This window comes from Topomyia yanbarensis, chromosome 3 (genome assembly GCF_030247195.1).
Source record: "Topomyia yanbarensis strain Yona2022 chromosome 3, ASM3024719v1, whole genome shotgun sequence".
Classification (NCBI taxonomy): domain Eukaryota; kingdom Metazoa; phylum Arthropoda; class Insecta; order Diptera; family Culicidae; genus Topomyia; species Topomyia yanbarensis.
The window spans coordinates 255,493,055-255,506,753 of record NC_080672.1 but is presented as its reverse complement, the minus strand read 5'-3'; the positions used below and the strand labels follow the sequence as shown (position 1 = coordinate 255,506,753).

Genomic DNA, 13,699 nt, shown 5'->3' with positions numbered 1-13,699 from the left:
TGACTCGATTGCTGATTGTTGCGTGAGACATGATGGCTCATACATAAGACCAGCGGGCTGACAAGACTGTCGAACAACATCAGTATAAGGTATACCGACATCTAACTATGGTTACCCCTCCACCTCATCATTTGGATTCGTTATACCACAACGCGAAACGTGCCTATACAATCCACTCGACTAGCGGTGACAATAGTTGTAGCACTAACATTTATTTCTCGTGCGACACATGATCAAGCCTCAAAATCGAAAGCTGACAACATTTACGTTGACTTACACAAGAAAGCAAAAAATTAACGGGTTTAGTCATGTTAACTGGTGTTACCTTGCTACACAGGTCCCCGAATCAACCGCACATATGTTTTCAAGTTAATTCTGGTGTGGAATGAAGCAACGAAAAATTATCAGCAAAACCACTCAAATTACTTCGTCCATCAATGAAATACACGGCATTCTCTCAGAGCACGGCAGCTCAGTTGTAATCAAGCTCTTGAGTAGGATGGTTCAGATATCAGAGCAGGTTCAAAGTTTATAACGAAAATCTGCTCAGTCACCGCTGGGGATTAATCAATTTAATCAATTCATGCGCACATACATTTATTGCGCGATGTTGGAGTTCATCAAAACAGCTTTCGTGGCCCTAGTTGCGCTGGTGAAGTTTATGATATCTAATCGACTGCTCAAGCGATTCCCACCTCCAGTAAGACCAATCGTTGAAGTACGCCAAGGAAAACTCCGTGGAGTGACGTCAACACTACCAAATGGATCCAGTTATCACTACTTCAAAGGGATTCCGTATGCGAAACCACCAGTCGGTAACCTGCGCTTTCAGCCTCCCGTCCCGATTGATAAGTTTTACTCCACCGTGGTTGACTGTCTGCTCGATAGAAGCATGTGCATTCAACCCGCTGCGGGAAGTTTTCTTATGGGCAAGGAAGGAGGATTGTTCCTAAATATTTACACACCACAGTTGCCGGGGTACGATCAGGAGAATCCCAAGTTGCCGGTTATGGTTTGGATTCATGGAGGTGGATTCACCGTCGGTTCTGGAGATAGTTTTGTTTATGATCCGGTTTGCATAGTCCAAGAGGGGGTGATCGTTGTTACGATGAATTATCGGCTGGGACCTTTCGGTTTTCTCAGCTTGCCCAGTGCTGGAGTTGTAGGAAACGCGGGATTGAAGGATCAGGTGAGCTGGTAAGTGATTGTGACTTTCAGTAATTTAATCATTGACTTTTATTCTAGCTGCTGGTGTTCAGATGGGTTAATGAAAATATCACCCGTTTCGGAGGAGATCCCGGGAACGTCACAGTTTTCGGAGAAAGTGCTGGAAGTATGTCCGCCTATTTGCACTATTTGTCCTCTAATTCTAGGTAAGTAAACAAAAAATTCAATTATTCGATTCATTTGTTAACTTATAACGATATATGTTTTGGTCTTTAGTAAAAGTAATATAGAATAATTGTTTACTAATATAAGACTTTCGATGCGTAATTTTAAGCGTATTCCTACTTCAAATAAAAATTTTATCTTATCGCATCTGGAGAGACTATTTCATCATGCTATTAGACTCAGATGTGGTCATTCTAATACATTAATACAATATTACTTTTGTTAAACTAAACTAATCATATAGAGTTTGTTTGTTAGTTGTTTAGGTTCATGTAGAGTTATAAAAATACAACATAACTGATTCATCAATAAGTGTCTCACACACTTAATTTTTTTTGCCGAAGTCAGCAAAACAAAATGCCGAGAATCAAACAGCCGACTGTTCAGCAATAGTCTCGGTAAATGAACACTCACATCTAAATAACTGAAATCTCGGTAATTGGATTTTACTCAGAACTGTCACACTTTGCCGAAAGCTCAGTTTAATTTCAACTGATATTTACGAAAATGTTTACTATGTTTGGCTATTGAATATTTTTCTTTAAAATCATAAAATAACATCGAGCACTTTTTATTTCCACTGTTAGTTTTTTTATTGAGAACTCAAAGCATCAATTAAATCATCGTTGAACTGATACCACGATACGAAGCATTTCTGTCGCTCTCGAGTCTCTCTCCTCCTTTAACGACAGGGTTATGCTATCTTTGCAGCTGTCAGTTTCACTGGATATCTAAAAATTAAGATAGTATTGATATGTTAACTTACTCAATAATTGGAGAAAACGACTCTTTATTGACTCCTCCTCGATTTCCAAGTGCTGTATAGCATGCACAGTCCATCTTTGAACTGTTAATTTTTAAACACACTTTCAAGAACTCTTACGCCGCGTGTGAAACGAAAAAAATATGGCGGATCTAATGAATGCCAACCAGTATACCGTTTTACGGCAATGAGGTATGCTGACCTCGGTTCTTGACAAAATTGCTGGTGTTCTCGGTATTTTAGTTTCCGAATTCTCGTTAAAACGCTTTAGATGACGATCGTTCGGTAAAATTAATTAACGATTTTCGGAAATGTTCAGAAAACACTGAAATGTCAGCAATTTTTGGTATTACCGACATATCTCAGCTAAATTATTTGCCGAGCTAGGAAGATGCAATTGAGTGTGCAGGACCAGAGAGCGTCTGGTTCAAGTTCGGATTCGTGAACTCTGAACCCGACTAATTTCGGTTTCGGGCCGAATTTGGGTTTTGAAATTTATCAAAATCAAATAAAATAAAATTATATCTTTTTCTATAGACGTTGCTGAATATGCAATTAAACTTCTTATGTATACACAATACATTTTTGACGAAAAATGGACAAAAAACAGAAATCAGCGCGAAAATTTACGATAACACTAACGTTGAATTCAACGAAGCGCGATGACGATGAAATCAACGCCAAATTCAACGCCGATAATGGCGCTGAATTCGTCGTTATTGGCGGTAAAGTTGAATTCAACGTTAACAACCCTGGTGATTATCTCTATACACCTTGTGACATTTTGATATCTTAAATGATTGTGTATTGTCTTCGATTCAAAATATTACATCACACAGAATCAAATAACTATAATCTAACTATAAACAAACTATTTTTAATTTGAATGATTCTTTGCTTATACTAAAATCAAAAAGATGATAAACGTTGTTGAAGAGCTGGCAGCTAACATTGACGTGGATTAGCGTTCGATGTGTTGAGCGCCGGAAAAATCATTTCTCCCGGAACGTTGAAATCAGGCTTGGCTAAATGCACAGGGGAATCAATATTGCCTGTAAACAAGTCGAAAATGAATAGTCGTTGCAGACAAAATTGCCTATTTTGCAGCTTAGGGAGATGGATGAGAGCTCAGTGATCTTCGAATGGAGGTAGCAGTAATCGGGCAGCCACACTGATAATATAAATTCGTAAATATAATGAAATCGATCATGCAATGCACGAATTCATTCGTCGTTTTCTGCAACGAAGTATTTTCGTGCATTGTAAACAGTAGGTTTCGTTCATTCCATGAACAAGAATGGCCGCTTGGTGAACGAAAGCTTTCGTAAATTTTACACATTTAATATATATTGCACGAATGTTATCGCTGATAACGACATTATGTTTCGTGAATGAAATGAAGTGATTCGTTTATTTCAATAAATGTTTATGTATATGATGAACGATTTCGTTGGTCGCACGAATTAATTTCGTTTACCTTAGAAAAGTTTTCGCATTTATTAGCCTCTTATTGTTTTAAGTCGATCTTTTGGGATCGATATTTGACAACATCGATTTTTTTTAATTAAAAAAATCGATGTGGCCAAATCGATTTTATTATGGTACGAAGAAGTTTACATTGCACGAATGTAATCGTTGATAACGACATTATTTTTCGTGAATGAAACGAAATGTTTTGTATATTTTAATAAACGGTTGGGTATATTACGAACGATTTTGTTGGTCGCATGAATTCATTCGTTCATCTTAAGAAAGTTGTCGTATTTAATATCATATTATTTTGACATTGCCCCGGTAGAGAAAAACTCAGACTTCTTCACACAAAACCAACGAGCAGTTCACGATGGCTCAACTGAATCCGTATTGCTCCGGATTCTGCATCAACTGGAAGCGAAAGAGGTTCAGGAAATCGCGTGGATAGTCGTTTGTACGTGCCTTCAGTAATTTTTGGTTTGCGGGGAAACGGAAGGCGTTTACCTCATTGGAATTGGAGACGGAAAATGAGAACAGCCCCAAATCGAGTCTAAAGACTACGGAATCCGCAGGCCAGGAAAGTGCCAGTGATTTTTATAAATTGGACGAGGTAAGATGCGCTGCACATAGTTTGAAAGTAGAAAGGTGAGAAAATTAAGCCAATTTATCCGGATTTCAACAGCGTAGGTGTCTTCCCAGAAAAAAATCGCTCTTCAAGAACCAGGACGAGTATGCTGCTGGAGATACATCGGACAAGAAGAATATAAGGATCACTGTGGGAAACGTTCCGATGCACTGGTACGATGAGTATAAACACGTTGGTTACGATTAAGATGCAAAAAATTGACCAAACTGCCGGAAACTGATGCCATTGATTATTTCCTGAACAAGATGGAAGATCCGAACTTTTGGCGAACAGTTAAGAATCCACAAACTGGTCAAAATATTGCGCTGAGTGACGAAGACTTTCGGCTCATGAAGCGTATTATGGCTGGGAGAAATCCGGATGATCAGTACGACAATTATCAGATTAATTTTTAAATTATCGCTCATTAGTGAATTTCCTAATATTAGTCTTTGCAGCCCTGGATTCAGTAGTTCACATCAGAAGTAGAAAAGATGCCCATTCGTAATATTATGGATCAAAAGCGTTCATTTTTGCCAAGTAAACCGGAGAAGCCTAAAATCCTTGGCCTTGCTCATGCACTCAAGATGGGTTGGATTAAAACACGTGCCGAGGTAGAAAAGTAATCCGCTTTGAACAAAGGCCCCAAGTTCTACATGGTTTGGGACACCGATCAAGGAAGAAATGCGTCGCATTCATGATCATGTTGTCGCTCCTAAGAGACCGCTACCGGGACATGCTGAGTCCTACAATCCACAACTGGAATATTTATTTAACGAACGAGAACTGGCCGAATGGAACAGTCACGGGGAAGATCCGTTGAAAAAAAAATTGCATTATATCCCTCAAAAGTACAATTCGCTCCAATGAAATTCCCGAATTCGGCAAATACAGTCGGGAACGGTTCTTACGGTGCTTGGATCTGTATTTGTGTATTCGTGGTAAATAAACTCGGGTTACTGTTTGTAATATCTAATTATATCTAATGTAATATCTAATGTCCGAACAGTTAGTGGCAGTGGCCTCGGGAAAGCGACTTCTGTTGAATAATCCTAATGTTAGCGACAATTCAATTAATCGAAAATCAGAATTTGCTGGCGGAGGCACCAAAACCCAAAGTAGTTGACAATTAACGTATCGGCACTGCCGTCCAGTGGATGGAAGTTACGGAAGATGAATGGAAATCCGGCGTCCGTATTATTATCAATCATTTCAAGAACATTAAACAGGTTATGGGGCACGGGCGGGGGATTACTTCGCTGCTGTCATGCTGGAACCTGCCAATCGTTCAGTATTGATTCATCAGTGGTCCAAACGACAGCCACAGTTGCCATTTCCGAAAAGCAAGGTGCTCATTCAGTGTGTGTTGTTCCATCCGGTGAGATCCTGCGACGTATAGCAACAAGGACTCCATATTCTACCTCTATTGAAGCTCTTTTGACGTTGACTGTTTGACGAATGGTGCCTGTAAATATTATTAAGTCTTTCGTAAATAACAGTAAATAACGTTTGCCTAATGAAGCCGTTTTGTAATAAGCCAACGAAAGTCGTTTCGTGGATTTCACGAAAAACTCGTAATAAAAAATAAAAGTGTTTCAATGGAACTACGAATGATTCATCATATGTACGAAAAATTCGTGTATTTTATGAAAATTGTCCGTACGAAACTAATTCGTAGCGATTTACGAATATATTCTATCAGTGCAGGGTAGCCAAAGAAGTGTAAACTTAATGAAATTCTTCTGTACCTGTTCACGACGATTAATGTCACATTATGTGGACTGTGTGATGCGGGGCCCAAACGTTCCAGTGCGATGTATAGAGATTTTAGACAGTAAACATCACTGAAATCATGAGTGTATCGCTTGATGAGTCCAAGTCCAGAGTAGAATTTAGTTATGACAGAAGAAACATGTGCGGTAAACCGTAGTTTGCAGTCGAGAGTAATACCCAGATCCTTGACGGATGCGACTTGTTCTACAGGAGCAGAACACATCAAGTATTGGAAAACAATGGGCAATTGAACTCATGCGAAAGTGATTAAGCTGAATTGCTGAATGTCTCATGCCGTCTCTGTCACACCAATCCATAAACCTTTCGAGGTCCATTTTCAATGCGCAACAATCCACCATAGTTGTTACAACATGATACATTATCAAATCATCTGCATACGTGACTTTAGACGACGACAGATTACTGCAGAGGTTGTCCACGAAGAGTACAAAAACAAGACGCCCAAGAAGACTTCCTTGAGGATTTTAAGTATTGAAACTCCTCTGTATTTTTTAACATAATATAAGGGACCTCTCCACATTTTGAAAAAGTTTTTAAATATACATCGGTCAGCTCAGATTTTTGTTCTAGGTGTGAATTTAAAAACTTTCGCCAAAAATGACTTAATTTGGACATGAAGGAAGCCCACATGCCCACACATCATCAAATGTTGTTCCTTAGACATACCTTAATATGTTTTAACAGGTGAACATACCTATAATCGCAATAGAAAATTTGTTAACTGGATTTTTATATAGAAAAGTTAAATTCACACATAGAACAAAAATTTGAGCTGTCCCATGTATTTTCAAAACTTTTTCAAAATGTGGAGAGGTCTAATGTACATTACCAATTTTGTAGATAGGGCCAATCAAAGCCTTTTTCCACTTAGTGGGAAAATATTTTCATTAAGGGAACGATTGAAAAGTATAGATGCTGGTAGAGCCAGCGATGAAGAGTATTTCTTAATAAGCGATGGCCGAAGCCCGTCCGACCCAGGTCCTTTCGAACTGTCAATACCGCGTAGCTTGATATATCCCTCATGTTTGGAGAACAATGTTGCAGGCAAATGCAAGGTGAACATTGGCAAATTACTTAAGTATGATTCAGACAATGGAGTTGAGTTATTACTACCTGTTCTAGATGGTCGGCACCATCGAAAGCTACAATATTGCATCGATTTCCCTTTTTGACACATGTCATTACCACACCATCACGAAGGGCGCGGCTAGTGGAGCTATTTCGATCACATCGATATATCGTCTTTAAGCTATGGTTTTTTTGTTAATACTACTACGTCATAGTCAGAAGCAGATAGGGCTGCGAACAGATGGTTAGTCTTAGTCCGAAGACCGCGGACATTCTGATAATAGATTGTGAGTGAGTGATCAGGTAGGTTCTTTACGGTTTCGGTCATATTATGGGAAATATAGCTATGGGTGAGATACATACAGTGAGCGGGGTGTTCCGAGATGGTGTTGTGTATTCAATTTCGGTATTTTTGGTGCAATCCCGATATAACGGCACACGTACGTTGGAATGGAAAATATTCAAACATCTAGCCTTTCTTCAAGATTATAGAATGAATCTAGCATAGGTTCAAGTCATGTGTTTTACTTTCGATTCTTGAATTTTTCATTACACGTATAGTGGAATCAAAATATATTCGTATAGCTACATATTCTAAGAAATAGGCTAGTTTAAAGCGTGGCGCTCACAAATATAGCAAACTAAGGATCATAGTGTGGCATTTTCGCAATAAACCTGGCATTCTCACGTGTGATAATAAATGACTACTAGGACATTACTTTAAATGGAGAATTTCACTTGTAGAGCCGCGAAGTTCGCAAACGAAATAAGTAAAATAAACATTGAGTCATTTAGCCGATAATGAAGATGTGCAAATTCTGTGATGCATCTACATGTTACACCATTAATCTGGTTCTACGGATCCTTATAAAGCTATGTTTATAGTGGCCTATACGATGATACCTAAATTTTTTTTCCCAGTTTGTCCCACGGTAGTGCAATTATACACTGAAAACTCGTGACTAAGCTTTACGAAGTAACTCGTATCAAATTATCAGCAGAAAATAATAATATCAGCCAACACCATCTCCTTCTCACAATGCAACAACCAGTGCTAATCAAACTATCAATCGCTAGTGCAGAGAATGTTCTGTTCTTTCTGTGGTGTGTGATCATTGTATCCTCTGTGGATGCATGAAACTGGCACGCCAGTGCATTATTGGAAGAAAATGCTATCAGTTCCTGAAGAACGAGCTTACATGAAACGCAGCAGCTGCTACGACGTCAGAACACAAACTGATAAATTTTTCTTATGAGACGAATTTCGCGCCAACTCGAACAAATGTTGGCCGCACCCTCTCAGATTTTTATTAATTTTTCTGTACATGAGAACTTTATCATCAAAAGCCACTTTGCATACTTTGTTTTCCCAAAAATGATCCAGACTGTCTTTTGAAAAGGATCAAACTGTTTTACCATTTTTTTTTCAAATGGTTATAGTCTAAAAATGACAAATCCAGCAAAAAAAATGTTGTAGGAGTGATTTTCACAAAATGAGTCAAATTTTTGAATAAAACTATTGCAAAAATTCTTCATCGATTGCAATTCAGTTGTTCATCTAAAAAATAATAAATTTTATGAAACAATTGACAAACTTTCCTACATTTTATTTTCAGTCTGATGGAGCAGCAGCACAATACAAAAATAAGAAAAACTTCGCAAGCTTGTGTAGATTCCAGTCAAAGTATGAATTAAGCACAGAATGGCATTTTTTGCAACATCCCATGGAAAAGAACCCTGTGATGCACCAATAGCACTCTCACGCGAATGACAAAAAGAGCTAGTCTTGCTCGCGACAATAGAACTACCATAACAACTGCCCGAGATTTATATAACTGGGCAGTTGAACAAACTGATAAAAATATCACAAAATTAAATTTCTGCTGCATATCAGCTGAACAGTACAACAAAATTTCAGAAGAACTTGAAGAACTGTATAATAACGCCAAAACAATATCTGGCACTCAGAAATTTACAGTTTTGTGCCTATTCCTGGTGGAAAAGTAGAGGCGAAAAGGTATTCTAATTTAGAAGATAAACCAAAAATATTTTCTTTGTATAGAAATAACATTTTTTTAAATAACTTTTTTCCTTGAAAGTGCCCAACTTGAATTTTTGACGGTAGGTAGGGAACGTAATTACCTATCTTGGAACAAAATTTCATCCAAATCAAAGATGGGTTTTTTTTTATAAATCGACTTTAAATTTTTTTCTGTGTAGGAGACGATTAAGATTTTTTTAAATATTTTTGTTAAAAAAATTGACTAATTTTGTGAAAATCACTCCTGCAGCATTTTTGTAATGTGTGTCATTTTTAGACTATAGCAATTAGAAAAAAAGGGTTAAAAAAGTTTGACCCTAGATCATTTTTGGAAAAACAAGGTATGCAAAGTGGCTTTTTGTGACAAAGTCTTCATGTACAGAAAGTTTCATTAAAATCTGAGAGGGTACTGCCAACTCTGAATACGTTAATTTCATTTATTTATTTCAACATCAATTTCATGATAACACTGAATCAACAATTTGCCTCCACAATACTCGATTTGTAGCTGCAGCTCTCCAACGTCGGTTACACCCAACACTCGCCAAATCACGTTCCACCTGGTCCGCCCATTGTGCTCTCTGCGCTCCTCGCCTTCTTGTACCAACCGGATCATTAGCGAACACCATCTTTGCAGGATTATTGTCCGGCATTCTTGCAACATGCCCTGCCCACCGTATCCTTCCAGCTTTGGCCACCTTTTGGATACTGGGTTCGCCATAGAGTGCAGCAAGCTTCACCGTCACACACCGTTCTCCTGCACATCGCCGAAGATCGTCCTTAGCACCCGTTGCTCGAAAACTCCTAGCGCTTGCAGGTCCTTCTCGAGCATGGTCCAAGTCTCGTGCCCGTAGAGAACCACCGGTTTTATAAGCGTTTTGTACATTGTGCATTTGGTGCGGGGGTGAATCTTTCTTGACCGCAGTTTCGTCTGTAGCCCATAGTAGACCCGACTTCCACTGATGATGCGTCTTCGGATTTCACGGCTCACTTTATTGTCAGCCGTTAATAAGGATCCTAGGTAGACAAAATCCTCCACTACCTCGAAGGTATCCCCGACGATCGTAACGCTGTTTCCTAGCCGGATCCTGTCGTTTTCGGTTCCGCCTACCAGCGTATACTTTGTTTTACCACCAGTCCTACCTTCGCTGCTTCGCGTTTCAGGCGGGTGTACAGGTCTACCACCGTTCCAAATGTTCGGACGATAATGTCCATGTCGTCCGCGAAGCATACAAACTGGCCGGATTTCGTGAAGATCGTACCCCGGCTGTTGAGCCGGCTCGTCGCATCACACCTTTCAGAGCTGTTGAATAGTAGACACGAGAGTCCATTACCTTGTCTCAGTCCCCGTCGAGATTCGAATGGACTGGAAAGTTCACCCGAAATCCTTACGCTGTTTTGTACACCGTCCATAACCCGAGCTAATACTCATGGGTTCAAACACTACATAGCCCCTTGAAAAGACCTTAAACATGGTCCGTGTCAAAATACACAACCATCAAGACACCATAAAATGGTTTCAATAACCCATAAATACACCAACATATGGTGTTTTATATAGGCTCTTCCGAACCGTGGTGATGGTGTTTTCATGGGTTGAACCCATTTCAAACACCCATGTCAAACCCCATGAGCATGGGGGTATTATGGGCTTTTCGTTTGCTCGGGAATTGCTTTGATCAGTCGAGTCAGCTTCCCGGGAAAGCTGTTTTCGTCCATGATTTTCCATAGCTCTATGCGGTCGATACTGTCGTATGCTGCCTTGAAGTCGATGAACAGGTGATGCGTTGGGACCTGATATCCGCGACATTTCTGGAAGATTTGCCGTACGGTGAAGATCTGGTCCGTTGTCGACCGAGCATCGATGAAGCCGGCTTGATAGCTTCCCACGAACTCATTTACTTTAGGTGATAGACGACGGAATATGATCTGGGATAGCACTTTGTAGGCGGCATTCAAAATGGTGATCGCTCGGAAGTTCTCACACTACAAATGGTCGCCTTTCTTGTGAATTTGGAAGATCACCCCTTCTTTTCACTCCTCCTGCTGTTCGGTTTTTCAGATCCTGACTACTACTTTGAATACGATTTAGCGCGAAATTCACCACGTGTGCCGCAATTCATTGAATAGCAAAGATGCAATCCTAGCAACGCTCGCTGCTTGGTCGAAATGTGCGGACCAATCATGGCGTAGTTAATTGCTGCTTTCACAAAATCCATTTCATGCTATTTTTATAATTGTGCATTTTACGGAATTTGTTACAAAATTATTATGCATATTTTTAAAAAGATTGTGCAAGAATCTATTTTATTTATTATGTACAGCGCACGGCAAAAAATCTGGTAAAACTCCGGCCGAAAATTTGGAACGGCGCGATAAAAATATGCCAGTTGCTACAGAGTATCGTGGGTCTTTCCCTTGCTGTGTTGAGCGAAACTCTGACACAGTGGATGTTTGCTTCTCCTCAAATCGTGGGGCTCAAATGATGGTTATGTCTCTAATATAGATTTCGAGGTTTGCTATAGGCGATTATAAGCCCACGTGTTTAGTATCTTCTAGTTGCTGTACAATAAGTGATGATGATTAAATGTGTAGTGCTATGATCGTATATGGTTAGAGTCTCAATATTTATCGTGTGCAAGTAAGGTTGGAGTAAGGTCACTTCGCGATTGGGCCGAAGGATGATATGTAAAAATATCTTCATGGGTGTCTCACTGCATCCCTCCTAACTCTTGCATTCCCAGTTTCAGTGAATATGGCATAAGGTCTGATATTGTTTGGCTCTATCCGGATTACGAACAAAGCTAGAAGATAAGTGGGAGGGCAGAGAAATTCCGTTTTATTGTCGAACCATATAGCCTTCACCAGAATAAGGTATAAGGTATTTCATGGAATCCCAAGAAAAGTCGGTAAAGTTCTAAAGTTTTGATGAGGTTAGATTTCCAAAATCCTTGTTCGTGGGCAGTTTGCCTTTGAGAACCCAGTCGAATGCAGCGAAAATAAAACAGTATTTTTGCAGTATCAGCCCGATCTTTGGTATTTCTAACAAAAATGGATCATAAACTGAACTATGGCTTCCAACAAGTCACGGCGAAATTTTATAAATCTAACTTGTTTTAAGCCGAATTTGAATGACAATATCTCTTCGGGGGTTTTGTCGTTCTGTTATTTCAATATCCTCTCGGGGATGTTGATATATCCGCTTATCGAGAAGTATTTTTTATTCCCTTGGTGAAGAATACTTCCGTTTTGTTTATGTTCTTGTGTCGTTATTTTCCTTATCCCTAACCTTACCACTTTCCCAATCCTTGCCATCAGGCAAATGATGAAGAGACAAATCATGAGAAGTCACAAATCTCCGATCAATATGGGGAACGTGCCGTTTGAGCCAGTCGCTATAGATTCCTGATTTCTGTTATATTTTTAGTAATAACCGATTTTCCTCTATGGTTAATATGGCCTAGTTTTGATGTGTAGTTGCGATCACATGTAGACATCGTTGAACTATTTTTTCTAAATTGATCTCATCCAGAATGACCATAGTTTATAGCACCTTTAATATTTTGAAAGGCAAGTAAATGGTTTATTGAATGAGCAGCCGCAGTTGCTCAAGGATGATTTCGCCAGATTCTTGAGGCGGGGCGACGTGCGCCCTGTCCTCTAGCACGATTGCCGGAAGATTAATATCACTCTCTCTCTCTTAGTTTATTCAAACCGTTATAAATTTTTCATTACATTTACAGAAAATACTTCCATCGTGTAATATGCCAAAGCGGAGTAGCTTGTTCCGAATCGTTCTTCCAAACAAATGCAGCTGATCGAGCGCGAAAGCTAGCCAAGTGCTTAGGCTACGAAGGGAATGACGACCGACAAGTCCTGGGTAAGTATTTTTAATACACCAAAAATCATTCAGTATGGTTCAGTTCTCTTCTTCCTAGAAACTCTCCTGCAAGCTCCGGCCAAGCTGATATTGAAGCATAGAAATGACATATTGACGGATCAAGAGAAACGTCTGGCTATGCAAATGCTTTTCCGACCAGTGATCGAAAAAGAATTTACCGAAGATAGTATTATTACCGAACCCCCCGAGAAAATACTTAAATCTTTCGATACCCTTCGAATGCCACTGATCAATGGCTGCACCAGTGGTGAAGGCCTCTTGGGGGTTCTTATGATAAAGGGTCGGCTAAAGGATTTCGACCGCGAACCGGACCGACTCGTTCCTCAGTTAATGGGAAGTCCTGCCGAGCTAGACAAGTCCGTAGTCGGCAAGGAGATTAAGCGGTTCTATTTCGGCGACAAAAGAATAGATAAAAGTACACTTAACGAGTTGAGTAATCTTATGTCGGATAATATTTTCATCACTAATACAATGGTGAGTGCCGAATGGATAGCAAAATATCAACCAAATGTGAGGCACTATCACTATCGCTTCAGTTATGATGGGAAATTTAGTGTTTCTAAGCGATTGTTCAACCTAAGTCACCTAGCAGGGGCTTGTCACGGAGATGATATTTTCTACTTATTCAAGTAAGTTATATTT

The 13,699-nt window shown here is 39.5% G+C and overlaps 1 protein-coding gene and 1 pseudogene across 1 annotated transcript in view; both read left to right on the top strand.

The window, feature by feature from the left end:
- The first annotated feature begins 341 nt into the window (after positions 1-341).
- The window catches only part of LOC131687876 (uncharacterized), a 51,128-nt gene continuing 37,770 nt past the window's right edge, over positions 342-13,699 (top strand). The window contains exons 1-4 of the mRNA XM_058971967.1: positions 342-1,189; positions 1,246-1,373; positions 12,900-13,036; positions 13,095-13,686. Of these exons, the coding sequence (XP_058827950.1) occupies positions 584-1,189; positions 1,246-1,373; positions 12,900-13,036; positions 13,095-13,686 (1,463 nt within the window). The 5' untranslated portion in view covers positions 342-583. The remainder of the gene's footprint in view (positions 1,190-1,245; positions 1,374-12,899; positions 13,037-13,094; positions 13,687-13,699) is intronic.
- On the top strand, positions 4,020-5,232 carry LOC131694245 (ribosome biogenesis protein BOP1 homolog; annotated as a pseudogene).